The sequence below is a fragment of the Herpailurus yagouaroundi genome, unplaced genomic scaffold (genome assembly GCF_014898765.1).
Source record: "Herpailurus yagouaroundi ecotype Mexico unplaced genomic scaffold, PumYag 67350, whole genome shotgun sequence".
Classification (NCBI taxonomy): Eukaryota; Metazoa; Chordata; class Mammalia; order Carnivora; family Felidae; genus Herpailurus; species Herpailurus yagouaroundi.
Genome location: NW_024420170.1, coordinates 777,053 through 803,604, shown reverse-complemented (window position 1 = coordinate 803,604; position 26,552 = coordinate 777,053). Strand labels below are relative to the sequence as shown.

General features: G+C 41.8%; 1 protein-coding gene and 1 pseudogene across 1 annotated transcript in view; one reads left to right on the top strand and one right to left on the bottom strand.

Moving 5' to 3' along the window:
* The window catches only part of ARHGEF9 (Cdc42 guanine nucleotide exchange factor 9), a 200,502-nt gene that overhangs the window by 38,661 nt on the left and 135,289 nt on the right, over nucleotides 1-26,552 (top strand). Inside the window, exon 2 of the mRNA XM_040467198.1 lies at nucleotides 24,180-24,359. Coding sequence (XP_040323132.1) covers nucleotides 24,180-24,359 — 180 coding nt within the window. The remainder of the gene's footprint in view (nucleotides 1-24,179; nucleotides 24,360-26,552) is intronic.
* On the bottom strand, nucleotides 947-1,573 carry LOC121024902 (60S ribosomal protein L17-like; annotated as a pseudogene).

Here is a 26,552-nt window from a genome sequence, read left to right as displayed (position 1 = left end):
CATTGACACACTTGGAACACACACATTCAGTTTATCATGAGGTACACTCACATTTGGACTTACTCTGTACAGGCAGGGTATACACACAAAGGCACATATGATGCATGCTTATGCAAATTCGTATGTGTGGACACATGTGCATGCATATAAGGTATGACTGCACACCCAAATACACATAGGGCACACTGAAATGCATGTTCAGATATACTCCTACCCCCAGAAAATACACTCCTATCCCTAAAATACATACTTTTAAGAACTTGCCTGCATGAATCACCCTCCCCCGATGAGATACATTTTAACACACCTATGGGGCACACTCACATGCCCCATACACCCCTATGGGGCACACTCTGATCCAGAACACATGCTACCCTTAGAACCAACTAGTTGTCCCAGCTTTCCAAGTGGGCACATCCCAGTGCTGGCCCCACCTGGTGGGCCTTTATCAGTTTGCTCTGGCCCTCCCTTCCTTTATCCCTGAAATCAGACTTCAGAGGGCAGTGAGCTCAAGGATAAAATGGATACTCAAGATGGCATGTGTTATAGCAGTCTCTTCAATGCAAACAAAATTTGCAACTGAGCCCTCAGATGTTGTGTTAATAGGCAGATGGAGAAGAATGGAGAAGATAAGTTGGCACTAATCAGTGCAGAAAGCTTGAACCTGCTCCTCCATCCACCGATCACTTCCAAACAATTATGGAATGATATGATTGTGAAAGAATGTCCTAGACAACCTAAAGTAACTGAATATTACAGTTCATTTTTCTTGGGAACGAAGTAACAACTTGGACCCCAACAAGTATATCTAAATTGTAGGTGGGAGGATGTGAGGAGAAGTAGCAGGATGTGTAAGACCCAGCCTCTTCTGGGTCAGTGGTGGGTAGAGAGAACAGCCATTTTCTTCTCCTTTTTAAAAAACTTTTATTTGCATTTTATTCAGAATTTACTCCTGGGCTATAACTTTTTGTTTCTTCAGTTTCTCCTGGGATATCTTTTTCTTCTGTGCAACCTCCTCTTCTGGTTTAGGAACAATCTGCTCTTTTTCAGTAAGGATAATCTCGATGTGGCAGGGAGACCTCATTTATGGGTTAGTCCAACTGTGAGCCCTGTAAGTTCTATGCTGCATCTTGGGGACTTTGTTCACCTGGGTGTGTTCAATGACCAGAGAATCTGCATCTAAACCCTTAAGTTCAACATTACTCTCTGCAGTTTTCAGCATGTGAAGTAAAGATTCAGCACTCTTTTTGGGCCACTGGCCCTGTGTCCCATTGCACTATTTGGCCTGGACACACTTACCTACTTCACCATTGTAGCAATGGAATGGCACACATTGCTTCTGCAAAGTGACATCGTTCACATACTTAGTGGCATTTCACATATGCATACTCTTGATGGCCTGGGCAGTTTCATGTGTGTTCTTGAAGTAACCATGAAGATTTGAACCTCTTGCTTTGCATGATTTTGTAGGATTTTCTGGGTCAAGTGAATAGGAACCATTTTTAGAGATCACCTCAGGCCACTTCAATAGCCACATTCTTAATGACCACAACCCTGCCCCTAGGCACAACAGCTTGAGCCATCTGGCCCCACTAATGAGGACCTGCTATTTTTAGAATTTCTCAACCTGGAAATCAGGTCGGGATGTCCTAGGGAGGCCTTTCTGGCCTTTAGTAACCAAAGGCTGGAGCTGGAAGGAGAGAACCCTAGACTCAGTGTTGATTGAAGGTATTAAGCAGAGAGACAGGTAGCTAGAGTGTGCCAGGTCTGCCCTGCAGCAGCAACCTTACCCTGAGTGGGATACTCTTGACTATGACAGGCCTATGCTTGTTTCTCAACTTTGCATTTGAGATCAAGAAACATGAATTCCAGTCACTGTTTTGAAACTTAGGGTGTACCTCAGTCGGGGTTTCCTCCTCTGTCTGGGTCTTCTTTGGTCTGTAGGCAAAATAGCCAGTATATCCCTCAGATGCTGGCAAGAACTCAGACTAAAAGTTGAGAAAATGCTTTGCAGACATACTAATTCTTCACCCATGAATCTGTACTTCCATCCCTAAGCTACTTTCAGTGCCCATCAACAACCAGGCCTGACTCCTATCACAGTAGCCATAGAAAGAAAAGGGGGTCAGGGAGAGGAAACCTCATGGTGTCAGGTTGATCAAAGTCATACTGGGGTCACCCTCAACCTTACAGATTTTTTTCAGTGCTAGGTCAATCCTTTCTCAGAAAACAGGTTTGCAACATTATACAGTTTTGCCTCCTCAGAACCCTAGGCAGCAAGAAAAAGTGGAGGACATCAGGAGCAAGGACTTCTTCCTAATCTAGGAAAAGCAAAGTCAGACCTATACCTGCCATCTGCCAGAGGAAGCAACCTGGAATGCTGACCCCAAGAAGAGTGCCTTATTCCATTTTGTGCTCAGGACCATTTCACCTGCTTTGTTGAAGGGGATGGGTCAGGAACTAGACTACATAGGTTCAAGTTCAGATTTCTTCTTGCCATTATACATTGTGGCCAAAGGTCTTCCAAGCCTGTTTTTTGATCTGTAAAGTGGGCTTAACTATAAATCTCAGGATTGTTGGGTACAAGAATTCATCATGGCAAAGGATGTGAAATGTGTCTCATAAAATGTTGAACATGTTTTGCTACTGTTTGGATTCTTAAGAGTTCATCCAGGTCATTATTACAGGTAGTTTAGAGGTAATTCAGGAGCTTGTTTTCATTTTAGTTCTCACTCCTTTCCCCTATCCTTCCTTTAAGGCCAGTATTGTCTCCATTTTACAGATGTGAATACTGAAGCACAGTGAAGGGAGAGACCAGCCTGAGGCTATATAATTAGGCAGTGGTGGATCCATGCCTTCAGACTCTGTTTAGTGTTCTTTCTATATGTAGTTCCAAGCTACCAGCCAGAAATCCGGTGCTAAAGAAAGCTGCCCATGGCAGCTTAAGTTAACATAATTTAAAAACTTGATTTCTTTCTGACACAGAACAAGGAAGGGGGGCTATCTGGGGCCTGGCCTTCACCAGAAGTATCCCGCTTGCCCATGAGAGGCACATTCACTGATCTTTCATCCCTTCTACAGCAATTTAAGTCCTACTGGTATCCTGCATGTTGGAAGCAGTGCAGCGTTGGAGAAGATGCTAAACTGTTGTGATAGGGAATTGTGCTGCCCATTTAAGCTACTTCAGAGAAGGGTCCCTGAAGGCACTTGATCAACCCCCACCTCATCATAGCTTCCTGGGTACAGAAGCTTTGTGTGGCTGACCTGCATAAGGGTTTAGGTAGAAATGTATCTAAGAATATAATGTTTGAGGGCCTTTGTGGAGTATTTTGCCAACTCTTGAAGGATAAGATAGTGGTTATTCAAGAACCAAAGCTGGAAGAGTCCCTTGAGACCATCTTGGCTGATTCTCACCTGGCCTTGATGTGGACATTAAATTTCAGCTGGGCTGACTTTTTCTCACTTAATGTGTTCTTCCTTGTATATCATAGACTCTTAAGCTGGGCCAGATTTTCTAGGAGGCCTTCTACCTTGTATATTTTTGCCTTTCTGAACCTAAGAGAGATACATTGAAACTGAGTGGTAACAGGAAGGCAATGAAATAATCTGTGCAAGTCATGCCTTGGGTGCTAGGCATCAGGGAAGATGGCCTTTTGTGTCTTTCTTCAGCTGTCCTGCTGTGAATATGTTACTTTCCTATGGCCTCTGATTGGCTGTGGGAGCCTAAATGAAAGTGTTTTTCATTTGTGCTGCTAAAATCTGTAGGATGACTATGGTACTTCCGTGTCTGGGGGATTAGACAGTTTCTGGAGTGGGGAAACTGGAGGAAAAAAGAAGAGAGACACCTTCTGTTCTTCAAGTTTGAGAGCCCAAAGAGTGTATAGGGAAGAGTTAGCTGCTGAAGCCCTGCCAAGAAGCAGCCACACAGTTTCCCCAGATCCCTTGACCCTAGACACCTTATTTTAAAATTATTTTATTTTTTAATAGGAAATACATCCACATGGTCAAAATCTAAACAATATAAGAGGATGCACAGTGAAAAATCTCCCTCCTGCTGCTCCCTTCCAGCCATGTGGCTGCCTCTGCAGAGGTCACCAGTGGGTCCTTCCAGAGAAATGTTCTATGGATATATAAATACATATGGATATATTCATTTTTTTAAGTTTATTTATTTTTGACAGAGACAGAGTGTGAGCATGAGCTGGGGAGGGGCAGAGAGAAAGAGAGAGAGAGACAGAATCCGAAGCAGGCTCCAGGCTACAAGCTGTCAGTACAGAACCTGATGCGGGGCTCAAACTCACGAACTGTGAGATCATGACCTGGGCTGAAGTTGGACGCTTAACCGACTGAGCCACCCAGGCGCCCCTCATTTTTCTTTTTTTAATGGTTATATACCCACTGTTCTATGCCTTGCTATACTTTGGATGTTCTTTGAACCTGTGGGGCATGAGGATGTGCTATGGAGAGCAGAGGTTAAGATCACTGGTTCTAGAGTGAAACTATTTGGGTTTTGGTTCTAGCTGTGTGACCTTCAACAATCACTTCAACTCTTTGAACCTTGGTTTCTTCATTTTTAAAATGGGGATCAAATAAGTTAGTATATGTAAAAACTTAGATTTGCCTTTGACATATAGTATGCACTCAGTAAATGTTAGCCATTTTTTTTATTATTAGAGGAAAAACATTGGACTGTGAGTCAGAAGATCTGAGTTCTCTTCTGGCCTCTGCTCCTGGGATAACTGAGTGACTTCCTTTGTCCAAGCCTATTTTCTCATTTTTAAAATGTAAGGTCTTATTCCTACTTGGCTTATCTTCCAGAGTTTCTGAGAGATCATGAATGTGAAAGCAACTTAGCTTCATTCAGTGAGCTCATGAATGTGAAAGCAACTTAGAAACTGTGATGTGCTAAGAACATGGAAGTGGTGCTACTTACTCTTTTCGTAGAACTACCTTGAATGGCTTGAACCCAGTGGACTGAACTGGGTGGAGAAGGCAGTGCCCTTTCTTCTGGCAGTGGAACCTAAATGCCATCCTTGGACTGGAATTCTATTTTGGGTGTATGTAGACCATGGCAAAAATTCAAAATAATCAAGTTTTGTCTTTTGACATTTTTTATCAGACTACATACCTCTTCTGACTTCCTTGTTTCCATGTTTTCTTTGCCTCCCCTCTGTCCCCTTTAACTCCCCTCTGTCTCTTGTCAAAACCTGCTTTTAGAAGCAAGGCAGCAGCATCTTTCAAAAGTGACCCCAACTTTCCATTTGAGATAACCCAGTTCAACTAGCTCAGAGAGGAGCTAGATCTGCCCAAGTTCATACCACAAATCAGTAACTAAGCCAGGCCTGGAGTCTCTTCTTCCCATCCCATTGTTGTTTTGTTTTTGTTTTTGTTTTTGTTTTTTTGCACTTTGCATTTTAGTGTGAATTTGAATTTGAGATTCTTTAGCAAAGACGTTTGGTGATGAGAGATATTCTGGTAATGTCTGCATTTAGCCTTCATAGTGAGGTGTTCTTAATTTCCAGGGTCAGACTTGTCTGGGGTCCTGAGGGATAGGAGAGGCAGTGCTGGTTGTATTACTGAAGGGATGATATCTGTAGAGCAGAGGGAGGAAAGAGTACCAGAAAATATCTAAAACAGTTATCTCCAAAGTGAAGCTGAGGGAGAAAACACTGGAAGTTCTTTATATATTAAATTGCTAATCTCATTATCAATTAATTTCCATTTTTGTGTAAATGTTTATAAAACACATACTGCATTAGTACTACATTAGTATTTAGATACTGGGGTAGATATTAATTTTTTAACCAATTGATTTTTTTTAACCAAAAACAACTAACAACCATCTTTCTAAAATACTGTAGGCTTGGTTTCTAATTTTGGCTCTGCTGCTGACTAGCTTTAGATGTTAGGTAACCTCTTCACTGGAACCTCAGTTTTCTTATCTGTAAATTGTTAGGCTGAACTAGGTGTGCTTGTTCTTAAGAATCTCCAATCCAGATCTTCTCTGAGCATAAGAATCCACTGCCAGGCTCTTGAACCTGAGACAGAGTCAAGAAGATTATGTTCAAGTTCTAGCATCACACTGGATGCTTTGTCCCTCAGTCAGTTGCCCTGGGCCTTCCCTTCTCCACCCCCACCTCCTTCACCTAGCCCAGACAGGCAGAAGCTGTCTTACGTAAGCCTGGCTGACCTACTTGAAGTTCTGTTGTTACAAGCACAACCACTTTTCCATTGGGAGAAAGACCCAATGCCATCCCTCCTAGGCCCTGAGGGTGGGTCTGAATGTGCTGATCTTGTGCCCTCTCAGACAGCCTAAGTTTAGATGATGCATTCCTCTGAAGGTAAGTCAACTCCATCTCAGCCAGTTTGTGTCCCCCAAGGCCTGATCCAGTGACTACTCACAGAACACCGCCGCCGTCTGCTCATCCACTATTTACCATGTCTACTGAGAGCACAGGATTGTGCTAGTCTTTGTTAGGAGAAACATGGCCAACCCCTCAATAGGGACTACTGCTGATAGGGACCAGAGCTACTGCTTAATGCCTTGACCAATGTCTTTTCTCTCACTGTGAGCCAACAGGCAGAGGGAAATCAATAAGCCATTAGAAACCATCTTCTACTTTCTGATGGTCTCTTTAAGCGCAGATTTCCTCTTTGTGTTGTAAGGACTCCCCTACATTCTCTTTGGAAAGGCTCAAAGCATTTGCAAGGCTTTGTCCTGGGTGGGCATGCTTAGCAGACTTAAAAGTGTTTAAATTTATTGAAATATATTTATTTTTTTCTTTCTGTTCTCCAGATATAGGAGCAAGTCAAAGTGCTCCTAACTAAGTGTTGTTCCTGTTCCCACCACCTTAGAGCAGATGGCCACATTTAAAGATGACATTAGAACCATTAGTTCCAACCTATCTCCTTCTCTGCTCCTCCCCCCACCTACAGCCCTCCTTCCCCTACAATATTTTAACACGACATCTGTCAAATGGATAAAAAATGACTTTCCCTTCTCTCTGCCTTGCCCACCCACCCTCTGGCTGTGGTGCTGATGAGTATAGAACTATGCATGTGGGAGGCATGGAGGACAGATTCTTCATTCTCCCCCCTCCCCTTTTGTAAACTTAGAGGAGCCCTACCTCCACTCCTTCTCAGGAAACTCCAAGACTGGCCTTTAGGTCACAATTCAGGAAAAATTAAGGATCCCAGGGCTGGTCCCAGTAGAACCACATGAAGAAATTCAAGAACCCAGGTGCAGAGCCCTAGATAGGTCTAGGTGACCTCAGGGATTGGGGGCTCTTTGAGCCCCCTGCCTCTTCCCTAGGCTTGCCTTCACCATCTCTTAAGGTTTGAAGGCAATGAAGAGACTCAAATGGGTGGCTGGAACTTAGTACCCATAGCAAGTCCAAGAAGATGGTCACAGTGCCCAGGGCAGGAATTTTGTAGATGGAGCCCAAGGTGACTCAAGAAACAGATAAGGGTCAGGGTAACCTCCAGTTTGGAATGGTATGCTTCTGACTCAACTCATAGCGACAGCATTTCTGAGTCATTTTTTGTTTTACTAATAATTTTTCTTTTAGAATATTAGAGTCTAACTTGGATAGATTGAGCACAGCTCTTATAAATTGCTTCTAGACTATAGCATAGAGAGATTTTCCATTAGGGCCACTGTGGGCCTCAGGGCTGAAGGTCAGGGCATGGGTGGGAGAAGAGATGCAACAGAGCAGGTGAAAATAGCCTCTCAAGGCTGGGAAAACCATCCTGGACAAACTACTGTAATCCCTCAGCCTGCCTGGAATCTAATACAAGAAGGGGAAGTCAGGGACAAAGTTTCAGAGACTCTGGTTTCTTTCAAATGATCCAGTGCAGTAAGAGGAAATTCTTGTATTTCAAACTCTGGCTCTAGTAAGTTTAAGATACTTGTTCTCAATATGATATTCAAGTTCACTCTGGCTGTTTTTTAAAAAATTCTAGGATGAGGGGTGCCTGGGTGGCTATGATGGTTGAATGTCTGATTCTTGATTTTGGCTCAGGTCATGATCCCAAGGTCATGGGATTAAGCCCTGTGTCAGGCTCTGCACTGAGTGTGGAGCCTGCTTAAGATTCTGTCTTGTTCTGCCTCTGCCCCTCTCCCCTGCTCACATGCTCACCCTCTTTCTAAAATAAAATAAAGTAACATTAAAAAAATAAAGTAAAAAAAAAACACTCTGGGGTGATTCTGAGCAGGTCTATGAGAACTGGCCTAATGGGTTGGAGGCCAAAAAATCCCAGAACAACTTGACATTAACTCCTATTTTCAATGTTTTGGACATTCAAGCTGATGTTTATCAGATTGGGAGGTGCTCTGGGTGAGAGACTTCTCTAGCCAACAGGATCATGATGGGTTGGTGGTCCAGAAACATGTCTTCTCTGTGATCTGTGCAATCCTTGACCTATTTGGCTGCATTTTCTCTAAAGGACTTATTTCTTCTACAAGACCAAACTCTTAGCATCATGAACTTTCAGGCAGTATCTGGGTCTCACTTCATTTGCTCCTGGACCCATTAGGTTGAGCTAGTGGCTGAAGTTTCATATCAGAAGAGTCCATTGCTAAGGTTCAGACCAAGCAAGTATATCCCCTTGCTTCATATATGTTTGATTGTTCACTGTTATAGCTAAGGTCACCTTGTAACTTCTTTGGAAGAAGTACAGAAAGGTGTTGTCCTTTGTTATTAGTCTATAATGAATGAAAAAAATCTCCTTCATAACTTGGGAAGCTTATCTGGGTTTTCCAAACTTTTAGGGCCTGGCAGATATGAGTTGGCTTGTGACCAAAGTACATATTGGCCTCTAGATCAGGTGATCTATCCTGCTCATGCTGAGCCTTAACCTCATCTGGGCTGATCTTTCAAAAACAAGTCAGTCCAGCTGAGTTTTGTGTTTGTCAGGTGTGGCTGAAACCAACCATAGACCTTTCATTTTATTAAAGTGAAAAATGGATGGCACAATGGGACATTGAAGGAAGCCAGTTCCCAATGACTCAGAAATTACATGAACAAACTAGGGAAAAAGTGGTCATGTCATGAAAAGATGATATTTACATACTCCCTTTCAGTACATTTAGAGCCATCATCACTTGAATTCATTAACTATTCTGCTCAGAAATGACATTATTTAGTTATGGGTGATAGCAACACCCAGATTAGAGCTGAAATAATGCAGATATGAACTATTAAGTCACAGGGGAAAGAAAAATCAATTATTGGATTTTTTAAAATACTTTTTTAAAACACGTATTCATTTTGAGACAGAGAAAGAGCACGTGTGGGGGAGGGTGAGAGAGAGAAGGAGACACAGAATCTAAAGCAGATTCTAGGCTCTGAGCTGTCAGCACAGAGCCTGATGTGGGGCTTGAACCCATGAACCATGAGATCATGACCTGAGCTGGATTTGGATGCTTAACCAACTGAGCCACACAAGGGCCCCCAATTCTTGGGATTTAAAAAATATTCATAATGTGTTTTTCTTATCTGGCATATTTTCATCCCCTGATGACCATCAAGCACCTCTGTACATCTTCAGCAAAAACCTGCATCCCACCCCAGAAGCCATCCAGCCATTAATCCTATCAAAAACAGAATAGCCTATAGGCCACCTGGTACATATTATGTAAACAGTTTGCTTAGCTACATAGTATGTTCTGCAACCTGACAGAGATGCTAAATATGTTGTTGTGGTCTTCGTCAGAACTTGTCTGATTTGAGGACTCAGGTTGTAGAAGCTAAAAACAGTATTGTTCATTATGTATTAGGCAGATTATTTATTTATTTATTTACTTATTATTTATTTTGACAACAAAACAATAATTTATAATCATGTCTCAACAGAAATAATGAACACTGTCCAAACTACAAAACTGACCAAACATCTTCCTATCTTGGCTATTCTAAGTGACCACTACTTCTTTACCAATTTTAACTTTAGGCAAAATCCGGTCTTTCCTGATTTTATTTTAATTTTTATTTTATTTTATTTTATTTTATTTTATTTTATTTTATTTTATTTTATTTTATTTTATTATTTTTTTGTTTGTTTTCTAATATACGAAATTTATTGTCAAATTGGTTTCCATACAACACCCAGTGCTCATCCCAAAAGGTGCCCTCCTCAATACCCATCACCCACCCTCCCCTCACTCCCACTCCCCATCAACCCTCAGTTTGTTCTCAGTTTTTAACAGTCTCTTATGCTTTGGCTCTCTCCCACTCTAACCTCTTTTTTTTTGTTTTTTCCTTCCCCTCCTCCATGAGTTTCTGTTAACTTTCTCAGGATCCACATAAGAGTGAAACCATATGGTATCTGTCTTTCTCTGTATGGCTTATTTCACTTAGCATCACACTCTCCAGTTCCATCCATGTTGCTACAAAGGGCCATATTTCGTTCTTTCTCATTGCCATGTAGTACTCCATTGTGTATATAAACCACAATTTCTTTATCCATTCATCAGTGGATGGACATTTAGGCTCTTTCCATAATTTGGCTATTGTTGAGAGTGCTGCTATAAACATTGGGATACAAGTGCACCTATGCATCAGTACTCCTGTATCCCTTGGGTAAATTCCTAGCAGTGCTATTGCTGGGTCATAGGGTAGGTCTATTCTTAATTTTCTGAGGAACCTCCACACTGCTTTCCAGAGTGGCTGCACCACTTTGCATTCCCACCAACAGTGCAAGAGGGTTCCCGTTTCTCCACATCCTCTCCAGCATCTATAGTCTCCTGATTTGTTCATTTTGGCCACTCTGACTGGCGTGAGGTAATATCTGAGTATGGTTTTGATTTGTATTTCCCTGATGAGGAGTGACGTTGAGCATCTTTTCATGTGCCTGTTGGCCATCCGGATGTCCTCTTTAGAGAAGTGTCTATTGGGGCGCCTGGGTGGCGCAGTCGGTTAAGCGTCCAACTTCAGCCAGGTCACGATCTCACGGTCCGTGAGTTCAAACCCCGCGTCGGGCTCTGGGCTGATGTCTCAGAGCCTGGAGCCTGTTTCCGATTCTGTGTCTCCCTCTCTCTCTGCCCCTTGCCCGTTCATGCTCTGTCTCTCTCTGACCCAAAAATAAATAAACGGTGAGAAGTGTCTATTAATGTTTTGTGCCCATTTCTTCACTGGGTTATTTGTTTTTCATGTGTGGACTTTGGTGAGCTCTTTATAGATTTTGGATCCTAGCCCTTTGTCCAATATGTCATTTGCAAAGATCTTTTCCCATTCCGTTGGTTCCCTTTTAGTTTTGTTGGTTGTTTCCTTTGCTGTGCAGAAGCTTTTTATCTTCATAAGGTCCCAGTAATTCATTTTTGCTTTTAATTCCCTTGCCTTTGGGGATGTGTCAAGTAAGAAATTGCTATGGCTGAGGTCAGAGAGGTCTTTTCCTGTTTTCCCCTCTAGGGTTTTGATGATTTCCTGTCTCACATTCAGGTCCTTTATCCATTTTGAGTTTATTTTTGTGAATGGTGTGAGAAAGTGGTCTAGTTTCAACCTTCTGCATGTTGCTGTCCAGTTCTCCCAGCACCATTCGTTAAAGAGACTGTCATTTTCCATTGGATATTCTTTCTTGGTTTGTCAAAGATGAGTTGGCCATACGTTTGTGGGTCTAGTTCTGGGGTTTCTATTCTATTCCATTGGTCTATGTGTCTGTTTTTCTGCCAATACCATGCTGTCTTGATGATGACAGCTTTGTAGTAGAGGCTAAAGTCTGGGTTGTGATGCCTCCTGCTTTGGTCTTCCTCTTCAAAATTACTTTGGCTATCCGGGCCCTTCTCTGGTTCCATATGAATTTTAGGATTGCTTGTTCTAGCTTTGAGAAGAATGCTGGTGCAATTTTGATTGGGATTGCATTGAATGTGTAGATAGCTTTGGGTAGTATTGACATTTTAACAATATTTATTCTTCCAATCCATGAGCACGGAATGTTTTTCCATTTCTTTATATCTTCTTCAATTTCCTTCATAAGCTTTCTATAGTTTTCAAGATACAGATCTTGTACATCTTTGGTTAGATTGATTCCTAGGTATTTTATGCTTCTTGGTGCAATTGTGAATGGGATCAGTTTCTTTATTTGTCTTTCTGTTGCTTCATTATTAGTGTATAAGAATGCAACTGATTTCTGTACATTGATTTTCTATCCTGCCACTTTGCTGAATTCATGTATAGTTCTAGCAGACTTTTGGTGGTGTCTATCGAATTTTCCATGTATAATATCATGTCATCTGAAAAAAGTGAACGCTTAACTTCATCTTTGCCAATTTTGATGCCTTTGATTTCCTTTTGTTGTCTGATTGCTGATGCTAGCACTTCCAACACTATGTTAAACACCAGTGGTGAGAGTGCATATCCCTGTCGTGTTCCTGATCTCAGGGAAAAAGCTCTCAGTTTTTCCCCATTGAGGATAATGTTAGCTGTGGGCTTTTCATAAATGGCTTTTATGATGTTTAAGTATGTTCCTTCAATCCTGACTTTCTTGAGGGTTTTTACTAAGAAAGGATGCTGAATTTTGTCAAAGGCCTTTTCTGCATCGATTGACAGGATCATATGGTTCTTATCTTTTCTTTTATTAATGTGATGTATCATATTGATTGATTTGCGAATGTTGAACCAGCCCTGCATCCCAGGAATGAATCCCACTTGATCGTGGTGAATAATTCTTTTTATATTCTGTTGAATTTGATTTGCTAGTATCTTATTGAGAATTTTGGCATCCATATTCATCAGGGATATTGGCCTGTAGTTCTCTTTTTTTTACTGGGTCTCTCTCTGGTTTAGGAATCAAAGTAATACTGGCTTCATAGAATGGATCTGGAAGTTTTCCTTCCCTTTCTATTTTTTGGAATTCTTGAGAAGGATAGGTATTATCTCTGGTTTAAACGTCAGGTAGAACTCCCCTGGGAAGCCATCTGTTCCTGGACTCTTACTTGTTGGGAGATTCTTGATAACTGATTCAGTTTCTTCGCTGGTTATGGGTCTGTTCAAGCTTTCTATTTCCTCCTGTTTGAGTTTTGGAAGTGTGTGGGTGTTTAGGAATTTGTCCATTTCTTCCAGGTTGTCCAGTTGTTGGCATATAGTTTTTCATAGTATTCCCTGATAATTGCTTGTATTTCTGAGGGAATGGTTGTAATAATTCCATTTTCATTCATGATTTTATCTATTTGGGTCATCTCCCTTTTCTTTTTGAGAAGCCTGGCTAGAGGTTTGTCAATTTTCTTTATTTTTTCAAAAAACTAACTCTTGGTTTCATTGATCTGCTCTACAGTTTTTTTTTTTAGATTATATATTGTTTATTTCTGCTCTAATCCTTATTATTTCTCTTTTTCTGGTGGGTTTGGGGTGTCTTTGCTGTTCTGCTTCTATTTCGTTTAGGTGTGCTGTTAGATTTTGTATTTGGGATTTTTCTTGTTTCTTGAGATAGGCCTGAATGCAATGTATTTTCCTCTCAGGACTGCCTTCGCTGCATCCCAAAGCGTTTGGATTGCTGTATTTTCATTTTCGTTTGTTTCCATATATTTTTTAATGTCTTCTCTAATTGCCTGGTTGACCCATTCATTCTTTAGTAGGGTGTTCTTTAACCTCCATGCTTTTGGAGGTTTTCCAGGCTTTTTCCTATGGTTGATTTCAAGCTTTATAGCATTGTGGTCTGAAAGTATGCATGGTATGATCTCAATTCTTGTATACTTATGAAGAAGGGCTGTTATGTGAGCCAGTATGTGATCTATCTTGGAGAAAGTTCCATGTGCACTCGAGAAGAAAGTATATTCTATTGCTTTGGGATGGGGAGTTCTAAATGTATCTGTCAAGTCTTTCTGATCCAATGTATCATTCAGGGCCCTTGTTTCTTTATTGACCTGGTGTCTAGATGATGTATCCATTTCTTTAAGTGGGGTGTTAAAGTCTCCTGCAATTACCACATTCTTATGAATAAGGTTGCTTATGTTTGTGAGTAATTGTTGTATATATTTGGGGGCTTCTGTATTCGGTGCATAGACATTTATAATTGTTAGCTCTTCCTGATGGATAGACACTGTAATTATTATATAATGCCCTTATTCATCTCTTGTTACAGCCTTTAATTTAAAGTCTAGTTTGTCTGATATAAGTATGGCTACCCCAGCTTTCTTTTGACTTCCAGTAGCATGATAAATAGTTCTTCATCCCCTCACTTTCAATCTGAAGGTGTCCTCAGGTCTAAAATGAGTCTCTTGTAGACAGCAAATAGATAGTTCTTGTTTTTTTTATCCATTCTGATACCCTATGTCTTTTGGTTTGTGCATTTAGTCCATTTTAATTCAGTGTTATTATAGAAAGATATGAGTTTAGAGTCATTGTTATGTCTGTAGGTTTCATGCTTGTAGCAATGTCTCTGGTACTTTGTCTCACAGGATCCTCCTTAGGATCTCTTCTAGGACTGGTTTAGTGGTGATGAATTCCTTCAGTTTTTGTTTGTTTGGGAAGACCTTTATCTCTCCTTCTATTCTAAATGACAGATTTGCTGGATAAAGGATTTTCGGCTGCATATTTTTTCTGTTCATCACATTGAAGATTTCCTGCCATTCCTTTCTGTTCTGCCAAGTTTCAGTAGATAGATATGTCACGAGTCTTATCAGTCTCCTTGTATATGTTAGAGCACGTTTATCCCTAGCTGTTTTCAGAATTTTCTCTTTATCCTTGTATTTTGCCAGTTTCACTATGATATGTCGTGCAGAAGATCGATTCAAGTTACGTCTGAAGGGAGTTCTCTGTGCCTCTTGGATTTCAATGCCTTTTTCCTTCCCCACTTCAGGGAAGTTCTCAGCTATTATTTCTTCAAGTACCCCTTCAGCACCTTTCCCTCTCTCTTCTTCCTCTGGAATACCAATTATGCGTATATTATTTCTTTTTAGTGTATCACTTAGTTCTCTAATTTTCCCCTCATAATCCTGTATTTTTTTATCTCTCTTTTTCTCAGCTTCCTCTTTTTCCATAACTTTATCTTCTAGTTCACCTATTCTCTCCTCTGCCTCTTCAATCCGAGCTGTGGTTTTCTCCATTTTATTTTGCAGCTCATTGATCACATTTTTTTAGCTCCTCCTGGCTGTTCCTTAGTCCCTTGATCTCTGTAGCAATAGAGTCTCTGCTGCCCTGTATACTGTTTTCAAGCCCAGCGATTAATTTTATGACTATTATTCTAAATTCACTTTCTGTTATATTTTTTAAATCCTTTTTGATCAATTCATTAGCTGTCATTATTTCCTGGAGATTATTTTGAGGGAATTCTTCTGTTTCGTCATTTTGGATAGTCCCTGGAGTGGTGGGGAACTGCGGGGCACTTCCCCTGTGCTGTCTTGAATAACTTGCATTGGTGGGCGGGACTGCACTCAGACCTGATATCTGCCCCCAGCCCACCTCTGGGGCCACAGTCAGAATGGTATGTACCTTCTCTTCCTGTCTCCTAGGGGTGGGGTTCACTGCGGGGTGGCGAGGCCAGTCTGGGTACTTGCACACTGCCAGGCTTGTGGTGCTGGGGATCTGGCATATTAGCTGGGGTGGGTAGGCAACGTGCACAGGGGTAGGAGGGGCAGGCTCAGCTTGCTTTTCCTTCGGTGATCCGCTTTGGGAGGGGCCCTGTGGCACCAGGAATGAGTCAGACCTGCTGGAGGGATGGATCCGCAGAAGCATAGCCTTGGGTGTTGGCGCGGTTCAAGCATGTTCCCTGACAGGAACTGGTTCCCTTGAGATTTTGGCTGGGGGATGGGTGAAGGAGATGGCACTGGTGAGCGCCTTTGTTTCCCACCAAGCTGAGCTCTGTTGTCTGAGGCTCAACAACTCTCCCTCCCGTTGTCCTCCAGCCCTCCTGCTCTCTCAGCAGAGCTGTTAGCTTATATCCTTCTAGATGTTAATTCCCACTTGCTGTCAGAACACACTCCTTCTGGCCCCTCCGCTTTTGCAAGCCAGACTCAGGGGCTCTGCTTTGCTGGAGGGCTGCCCCTCCCCCCTGGCTCCCTCCCGCCAGTCCGTGTAGCACGCACTGCCTCTCCACCCTTCCTACCCTCTTCTGTGGGCCTCTCATCTACACTTGGCTCTGGAGAATCTGTTCTGCTAGTCTTCTGGTGGTTTTCTGGGTTATTTAGGCAGGTGTAGGTGGAATCTAAGTGATCAGCAGGACGCGGTGAGCCCAGCGTCTTCCCACGCTGCCATCTTCCTCCAACCTAAGCAGATTTTTTAGATCTACTGTTCACACGTGTGTACTCTGGTGGTTTGGAGACTAGCACAACTTGAATAAATCCATATTGCCTTATTTCCTTCTCATCCTACTTAGAAATTAGTGAAAGGGGCAAGAGGAGAAAGGATATAAATTGGAGTCATCGGGTGAGGAATTGAGGAACAGGCAGGCCAACATCACACAGCTAGGAAGAGGCAGCCTAGCTCCAGTGTTCCTATACTTAACCGTGGCTAAGGCTTTTGATGAATCAGAAGCATGGAGTTAGGACTGCATCTGCCTGCAAGGGGATAAATTTGGCTAGAGTGGAAGGCCCCTGCCAGGATCAAGATAAGGGTTGGATCTATAGGTGAGGGCTTGATTAAGGAGAGCTTTGAAAGTTTGACTGTAGGGAGTTATTAAGTCTTTGTGAGCATGGATAGTGGCCCAATCAAACAAGTTTTAAGAAATGCATTATTAATGAGTAGGTTAAGCAGAGAGAGAGACCTGTGGGCAGCAGGAAGGCCAATTGAGAGGCAACTTGAGGTTATAAGGGCCATACCTAGGATGGGCCATTGGAAATGAAGATACAGGGTCATATCTGACAGACAGACACGTTGAAAAAAACAACAGCACGCCAAGAAGATGAATTAGAAATGGGAAAAATTAGGAAGGGTGGGAATGGGGGCATATGATAAGTTTCACATATGTTTTATTGGCAGTGTAGCAGGCCATCCCGTGAAATCTAGAGTAGGAAGTTGGAAATATGGGACTGGAGGTGCGAGAGCTGATGTCATGAGAAAGATGATTTCTCTGACTTTTGAATGTGGTAGTCAAGGGTCCAAAGTGGAAAGCTCATTCCTCAGTTTTCCCAGCCAGTTCGACTAGCTTGGGTCAACAGCAATGCCTGAATGAGTTATATTCAGCTCCAGTTTCTCATTTTCCTGAGTAGTAAAATCATCCTATCAAACACAAAGGATAGTGAGAAAGAATACATTGTAATAATGAAATTTCTGTCCTTTGAGATGCTGAAATGTTAGCCTCAATAGAAAGCCAGAGCTGGAAGTGACTTAAGAGATTGTCTGTCTGGTTCAAGTCTGTAACTTTACTGATAAAGAGACGGAGACAGGTAAAGTAATTAGGTTCATTCAAGAAGTTACTGGCAGAGCTTCATTCAATGGCCAGTCTTTGCTTTATGCAATGATGCCTCCTAGCTGTTGTTGAAACAGCCTGGGTCATGCCTTTCCAGAAGTGGGGAAGACAGGTGTCCTTAAACACTTTGGGCAAGATAGACAGAATCTGTTTACAAGGCTGTATTTAAAAAAAGACTACTCAGGAGAGAGAATAAAATCCCAGCCTATTTTATATGTACTTAAAAGGAATGAAGGAGAGGATTTTGCTCTTGTCAATGCCTAGTTGTTGAAGGAGGGGACCTTCTGAAAGGTTGGGGGCAGGCACCAACCGAGAAAAACTTATAGAGACAAAGATGCCTCATGTCCCTTCTTATTGTCCCGTGAAGCTTCTCAGAAGGCAGGCCCGGGTCAGCTACCTTCATGGCAATTGACACATTTGCTATTCTGCACAACACATTTTTATTTTTTAACATTTTCCCCTTCTGCTTCTTGCTATTAAAACTCTAATATTTCTGACAGTAACCCTGGATAATTATATAACTATTTACAGGTGGTACTGTTCAGCTAGAGGGAAAGAGCAAGAAAATGAAGACAAGTGTTATGGCTCTGGATAACTAGGATCCCAGGGATTTTTTTACGTTGGCAAGACCTGGCATTGGGAATACTCCTTACATGGCCCAAAATATCCTTTCTCAGACATACCAACCACTGAAGGAGATCTTGTGGACAGGCAGGGAGCCCAATGTACAGGATGACATGGGGATCCCTGAGGAGAATGAAATAACTGGAGAGGCAAGGGTGAAGCCTATACTATGATGGTCCTTCAGGGTGGTGGTTCACCAAGTGTGTCTGTAAACCAGCAGCATAGGCATCACATGGGAACTTTTTTGAAATGCAAATTCTCAAGTCTTACTTAAGACCAACTGAATCAGAGAGTCAGGCTTGGGGGCCTAGTAGTCTGTGTTTTAATAAACCCTCCAGAGGGTTGAGAATTACTACTCTAGGTCATTCACAGGGTGGGCTGGTATTCCTGGAAGGAGAAACCAGCTGGGAGCCTTCTATCTGCCTTCTTGTGGGGGAATGGCAAAAGCAAAGTTGTAGAGTAAGGCCAGCTAATAATTCAAATCTGCTCTACCAATTAATAACTGGGTGACTGTGGGCTACTTGCTTAGTGTCACAGATTATCTTCAGTAAAAATGGGGATGTTAATGTTTACCTTGGTGAGTTATAAAGATTAAGATCACAAAGTCCCTTGCCCAATGCCTCACATGTGTTTTCAACGAATATAGATTTTTCTTACTCCCTATTTTTTAAATATTTTTCAATGTTTATTTATTTTTTGGACAGAGAAAAAGCATGAGCAGGGGAGGGGCAGAGAGAGAAGGAGACAGAATCTGAAACAAGCTCCAGGCTCTGAGCTGTCAGCACAGAGCCTGACGCGGGGCTCGAACTCATGAACTGTGAGATCATGACCTGAGCAGAAGTTGGACACTTAACCAACTGAGCTACCCAGGCACCCCATTCTTACTCCCTATTTTACTTTCTTCATCACTTTTTCCCTGCCTTATTCCCTTCCCTCTGAAAGGGCCCACTGGCCACTCCAAGTTAACTGTAGACACATGCTTCAATTTTGACCAGAGACCAGGCTTAGAAGTCAAACTCTTAGAGGTCAATTCCTGTAGGGTGTTGTGGTCATATTTCTAGGTTAAAGGTCAGAAAAAATGGGTATGATAACAAATGTATCTACTTATAGTATCAATGGAAAAGAATATTTGATAATTAGGATTATCCTGGAAAATCTAGACAAAAATAAATAGGATCTCATTCCTTTTTTAAGAATGATATTATGACTCTTCCTCCTCCCCATCTTCTCATTCATGCCCAAAAGTGTCTTTGGTGTTGGGGTACAGAGCACTGTGTGTCCCACTCACTGGCAAGTCTGAGCAAGAGCCAACCTATATTTGTTTCTCTACCTGAAATATTCTGGGGATTAGGAATTATTTTGTTAGAAGTCACATCAGCACTGTCCTAAGGCCAAGAGCTATTTGGGTACCTTGTTGGAGTAACCCAGTAAGTACCATCTCCTGACTTTATGTTGGACTTGCAAGATAAATGGGTGGGGACAATTAGGAAATTAAGGTTTTTGGAGGGGGACGGGGTATAAACCAGTTTAAGATGTAAAAAATTTAACAGCTGATATAGCTACTCCCAAATGGCCATTTCTTGGCTTTCTTCATTTTATAGCTCTGTACCATTTGATAATTTTATCAGCTCCTGCTACTTAAAACTCTTGGCCTTGGCTTTTGCAAGATTACACTCCTTGGTATCCTCATTAGGTACTGAAAGCTTCATTTGTTTCTCTGGCTCTTCTTCTCTTCCGCACCTCCCATTGTTGCTGTTTCCTGAGGTTTCTGATCTTCTTTCTTAACACTTTCTTCCAGGGAAAACTTCATTGGTTTCCACAATTTCTGAGCCATTGACTCCAAAACCTATATAACTATCTCTCCTGATATCTCTTGAACTTGAAATCTACCTGCATATCTTGCTGGCCCCCCATATTCAACACATTGGAGAGAAAATTTGTCATCTTTTTCCCCCTCCCAAACCAGCATTTCCTCATGTAACTCTCATGACACTTTGACTTGAAACACCACCCCCACCCCTAAATCTACTTTGATTTCTTCCTTTTCCTCAAACTAGATTTAAGAGCCTTCAAACAGGACTCCATCCTACCTTTCCAGCTGTCCTTCCCCAACTCCCCCAACCCCCTCTTCCCAGCCCTCTCCAAATTCCACTACCTGTTTGCCATCAAATTCCCCATAGTTTTTACCTCTGAGACTTTATGTAGTCTCATTCCTAATTCCTCTGCCTCAAATGCCTTTCCTGATCCCTCTTCAATATGTTACAATCCTACACATTCTTTAAGGCCTATTTTCAAGGTCCCACAAAATTACTTTAGAGCCTAACATCCACATATGTTCCTCCCTTCTTCTGAAGTCTTGTACTAGGCCAACATGTACCAAATACTCTAGTAGGCACTGTACATACAGTACTCAGTTTGTCCTCTCTACTACCCTGCCTGTGAGGCAGATATTATTATCCCCATTTTATATATGAAGAAATTGATTACAAAAGTTGTATATCTTGAAACTGTTCTCCTTGGCTTTTGTGATATTGTGCTCCTTGGTATCCTAATTACATGCTGAAAGTTCCATTTTGGTTTGTTTCTCTGACTCTTCTATTCCTCATCTCCCATAGTTAAAAACTACGGGGAATTTGATGGCAAACAGGTAGTACAATTTGGAAAGGGTTTTTAAGAGGGGGTAGGAGAGTAGGAGAAGGACATCTAGAAAGGTAGGATGGAGTACTGTTTGAAGGATCTTAAATCTAGTTTGAAGAAAAGGAAGAAGTCAAAGTTGATTTGGGGGTGGGGGTGGTGTTTCAAGTTTAGAAAGTCACTGACACTTTCTGAAGTAGGAAAGCCCAGATTTGAAGCTAGGTTTGCTTGCCCTTAACCATTTTGCATACTGCTTGAAGGGCATTCAGTGTTGGTGCCTGAAGGGCCTTTGATCTTCATGTAAGGACTAGGCATGAATCACAATAAGAAGATAATGGTGGAGGCTCACTGAATGAGTGTTGTATGGAAAATGGGTGAGCAAAGTGCATATTTATAAAAGAAATGTAGCAATTTAAGTCAATCCTGTACACAAAAGGAGGATTTGAAACCAATTTCCAGCCCAAATTTAGTTCATTTTTAAAACAACTCAGAGGATAGGGGAGTAGCGTCCCCTTATACCTGCTTATATTTGTGACTGGAAAGCACAGGAGCCCCATACAGCTACCAACCCCTTCTGGATTATTCTTCCTCTCATGTCTGCACACATATCCATCAACTCTTGGTTCAGTATGTTGTAATTCATGAAGCAGGTGGGGATATAGAATTATAAATTTTTAACAGTATAACCAACCCATCCAATAGCACGATACCTTATAAGAGCAGACACTGGAGCCAAATTGTAGCTGCATTTGAATTATGTCTTCAATACTTATCAGCTGTATAAATTTAGGAAAGTCACTTAACCTCTCTGAACTTCAGTTTCCTCACCTGTAAGATAGGAATAATAATAGTATTTCCTCATAGGGATGCTGTGAAGCTTCAATGAATTAATGTGTGTAAAGTACTTAGAATAGTGCCTAACATATAGCAAGTACTCTATATTATCTAATATTATCATCATCATCGTCATCATCACTATCATTATCATCACACCTTTAGCAAGTAGTAGAGCAAGGTCTTAAATCCAGGTGTTCTTTTCTACCTTCTCTATGGTGTTACTTTGGGAAACAAATGGTCTAGGAGGCTGGCCATCTGCTGACTGTAGGCAAATTACTCCTGTTGTATTATACCTGATCTATAAAATGAGGGCTCAACATTGATGATCTTTGAAATGGTTTCCAGTTCTGACTGCCTTTGATTCCAAGTAGGCCCTGACAACAGACTTACAGTTTGTTTATGGACCCTGGATCCTATATTGACCTTGTACAGAGTATAGCTGGGATCTCTGATCTGAGGGCCTAGGCAGGTCAGCTGGACTAATTGGGGACAAGAGTGAGCCAACTGCTGCTGGGAAGAGCCAAGCATAAGGTTGGAAAGATGACTGTAGAAAGAATACAGGCAGTGGAATTAGCCAGACCTGGGCCTAGGGTACCTAAGACAGCATCATAGTGTCCTGAGCAAAGGATTGGTAATTGATGCCAAGATACTCTTGACCTTTGGTAAAAAGCCAAGGATATAGCCTTAAGCTACAAGTCTTCATGCTGTGATTTGGGGCTGTATGTGCTTATTGAGCCCTAGCAACACCCAGTTGGAAACCATCTTTGGCAGGAGAGGGGAAATTTCTTTATGAAGATTTATTCTATTGAGGCAAGTGACCAGCAATTCTTCTCCACTGAGGTCAGAACAAGAAGAAATTGACTTTCAGTGCAATTGGAAGAAAACAGGTTCAACATAAAAATAAATCTTCTCATAGGAAGGGGAACTAGTCACTTAAAGGTAGCTGTCCATATCTCCTTCTTTTGGATTCTTTAAGAATATGAGTTATATGGTTTGAGATATTATGGATGGAATTTTATGAGTTCAGTATAGCTAATGAGTAGACATTGGTAGTATGGTATGATGGGCATTAGAGCATATGCAGTCAGAAGGCCAGGCTCCATTATTATCAACTTGTATGATTGACCAAAGCACAGGTTACCTATCAAAGCCTCAGTTTCCTTATCTTTAAAATATGGGTAATAGTGACACCTTGCTCATTCAGTGAGGATCAAGTGATACAGTAGATGTGAAAATACATTGTAAACTGTAAAGCATGAAACACTTGAAAGGTAGTGTTATAAAAAGTCCTACTGGAAATCTCTCTTGCATCCATGATCAGGAGCCCCCCATGCTGTACCTGACCAACAGAATGCCTTGCCTAAGTCAAAAGATCAGTTATTGGATATGTTTTCATGTGTATGCAATGTGTTATGTGCTAATTTCATGACCATGGGGTTATTCTCTAGTTGGCATATTGAAAGACAGACCTATGTGAGAGGATGCATATTCTATATTCTGTCTCTGTTGTTTTTGAACCGTTTTGTCTTTGGGTTTGTGGAGCCACAATTGCCTTAGAGAATCAGCCCTTCCTCAAAACAGATTGATGGAAAAGTTAACATATAGAGAACATGTTCAGAAATTTAGTGCTAGAGAGAGAATTCTTGAATCCCTTGCCTTGACAGGCCATATGTTCTCTATTCTAGAATCTGTTTCTCCAAATGCCAGGAAGATTGATGGCCCATATAGGCTGTAAACAGCTGGGTAAAAAGGATAACAAACAACATAGGGGTCTGGATGGCAGCCAGAGAGAGGCAGACTCTTTTCTCACCCCCATCATCATCACTGTGCTTAGATGAGTGTTGTGAATGTGTGTGTGTGGGGGGGGTGTGGAACTGGGATAGATGTCTTCCTGTTACTGTGTGGATCACAGTCCTACTGGTCATATACTTTAATGACCAGGGTTAAGGTCTTTGCACAGCCCCTGTCTTGCTGCGTGATCCTAAGTTCATTCCTTAGCTTCCTTGTGACTCAGTTTTGCCATCTGTCAAATGCAGGATTCAACCTAGACCCCCTACGTATCTCATAGGGTGGTGGTACAAATCACTGAGTGAATTTATGCCAAGGTTGAGTTTTATGGAAGCAAGGCATCACAGAAAGCCATATTCTTTCACACCCATGACCTCTCTGGATGGCATCATGTGTGGGTGAGACCAGGAGGCTGCAGGACTGGAGTCCATTGTGTGTGAGGAATGCCATGATTTGTAACCCCTTGGGAGTGGGTTATAGTGGTGTTAAATAATGTACCACCAACTCTCAATTAGTCAGTTCCAAGAAGGAGGAGGAAACAGGGAGGAACACAGAGAATCTAGAACAAATATGTTTGAGCTTCATTTTAGCCTTTGATTTTAACCTCTTCACCCATTCCAGACCCAGGGCTGCCTTTAAGCACTAAGAGAAGATGCATTGGAACTTTCTTTCTTTTCTGGGGAAGGATCTAATGAGTAGGGATAAAAGCATAAGGCTTATGTAGTTCATATTCACATTCTGGGTCATTCCATCCACTGGCTAATGGAAAGTTGACAAGTATTGTTTGTCTTGTGGTCCAGTGGAGCTTGTGCTTCCCAGTGCCATCTCCCTCTCCCCAACCCTTCACCACTAGTATGTCAGTTTTTCCATAACTAGTAGAGTTCTGTGGGTGGGGTAAAGGGCAAGTAAGGTAGCCAGCTGTGTGGACTGAACACATTCTCATTTTGTCTCCTAAGCTGATCACTGGAGATTCCATCGTTAGTGCTGAGGCAGTATGGGATCACGTCACCATGGCCAACCGGGAGTTGGCATTTAAAGCTGGCGACGTCATCAAAGTCTTGGATGCTTCCAACAAGGATTGGTGGTGGGGCCAGATCGACGATGAGGAGGGATGGTTTCCTGCCAGCTTTGTGAGGGTGAGTGTCAGTCAGCCTTCACTCCCCTCTCCTGTCTCCTTGGCTACCTGCCCCTGGCTCCCCCTTCACCAGCCTCTTTTCTCCTGTTCATTTCTCTCCTGGTGGCTCCTCTCACAATTTTTCCTTTTTTTTTTTTTTTTTTTTTTTTTTTTTTTTTTTAACCGAGGACTTGAGCCTCCTTTAATCTTTTCCCTTCTAATTTTAAGTCTTTTCTTTTTATCCCTTATTTATTTTAACAATTCCCATATTCTGCCTCCTGCCTCCTGTCTCCTAAGTACGGTGGCTTTGTACAAATCACTTCCCTTTTGGCCTTGATGGTTTTTGAAGACTCTTAACTTTATATTGTTGTGAACTTTTGCCTTTCTTATATCTCTTCTTTTCTGATTTCATTATTTTCCTTGTCTCCCCTTTTCTTTCATTTTATAGATCTCTCCCTTCCTTCCTCCTCCCCTTCTCACTCCTCTCTGCCTTCTTTACCTTCTTTCTTTTATTTAGGAAAGCGTGAACACGCCTGTGTGTTGTCTTCAGCTATTAATGTAAGAGTGTGGGCTCTCTACCCTCTCAGAGGCTAGAGTTTACTGATTGCATATCTTACTTTGAGTGAGGTGACTGGGATTTAAGATGTGTTCAGGGTGGGAAGCAGTCACCTTGACGGGGCTTTTAAGGTCTTGGCCCTTTTGACATTGTGCCATGAAGAACCTGACCCTTAATAGAAGGGGCTCTTGAGAAAGGTTTCCTTAGCAGTTTCTGCTTCCTCAGGGTTATCAATTAGCAGAATGCTATGGGGAAGAGCACTGGCCTGATGTCTCAGCTTTTGGCCTTCCTTAGAGTTATGAGCTAGAATATGTTTTTGTTTTTTTGTTGGTAATTGTGGGCTCTGGTTCCCCCAACCCCCATCCACAAAATGGTGTTGACAGTTCTTTCATGCCAGTAGAGATCACAGTGAAATGACTTTGTGGCAGTACAAATACGAAAGCTACGTTAGGATGTCTTATGATCATCCCTACCACAGCCTATCACATTTTGTTAGTTTCTTCTGTAAGATACCTGATGCCAAACAAAATATCAGAGTGGCTTGGGCTCCTGGAAGACGAAGGGCATCAGGATTATCATGACATTGTGACATGAGGGAAGGAGCAGGGCATTTGGAGTCAGATAACCCACAATGCAATTTCAGCTTTACTACCTCCCAACTCCATGGCTTTTGGAAAGACTTCAGTTCCCTGAACCTTGATTTCCTCATCTGAAAAATAAGGATAACAGAATTTTATGAGGATTAAATGAGATCACATAAAGGTCTAAAGTGTTTAGCACAGTGCTTGGCACATGGTGGGTAACTGGCAAATGGTAACTTGATTTATCACCAGTATTATCCTCCTCATTATCACCCCACCACGTTATTAGCTCCAAAAGGTCTATGTATCAAGGCTGGCCTTAGTGGTTAAAAAAGGCCTCCTTTCTTGGAGGACTTTAAACCTAGGAAACACTGTTATCTGGTTGGAATTATTTAGGTGAGGTCAGTACTCAGAAGCGGAGAGGTAGACAAAATGATCTTTCATCCTCTTCTGTCCTGAAAATCTCCTAATGAAATATCCAATCCTTTTTCCTCTATGTGTGTGGCATCTTCCATCAGTCTTCAAGTGTCATCTCTGTTCCAGCTTAGCCTTGCTGCTTGATGAATTGGTCCCAGGGGTAATCAGAAAGAAAACATCAGTAACCATGGGTCTTTAGGATTAGTGTGTGGTCCTGTAAAGAAACAGCTTGTGTGTCTTGTGCTGACAGACCCTTCTTTAAATGAAGGAGTAAACTGTACCCCAGTGTTACCCCAATTCAAATGTATTTGACTTTCTGTGAAATGTCATTTTTATAATAAACAGTAAATAAAGGGATGGGGCAGAGTGATTCAGGGAGGCAAATGGCAGAGCCAAGCTTTAGCATATCAGTGAACTGGCATTTATGCTTCTGCTTCCAAGACCAGGAGAAGCACACATTCCCAGCAGCTGAAGCTTACCTTTGAGAAGACCACTGACTGGTTCAGGCATGCATGACAGAGTCTAGCCTAGGGTTTTCTGCCCTGGCTTCATGATGAAATAAATCACATGGGTGAAAAAAAAAACCATCAAAATGTTTTGTTTTTTTTTTTTAAACATCAAAACTCAGGCTCTAGACTAGTTAAATCAGAATCTTTGATGT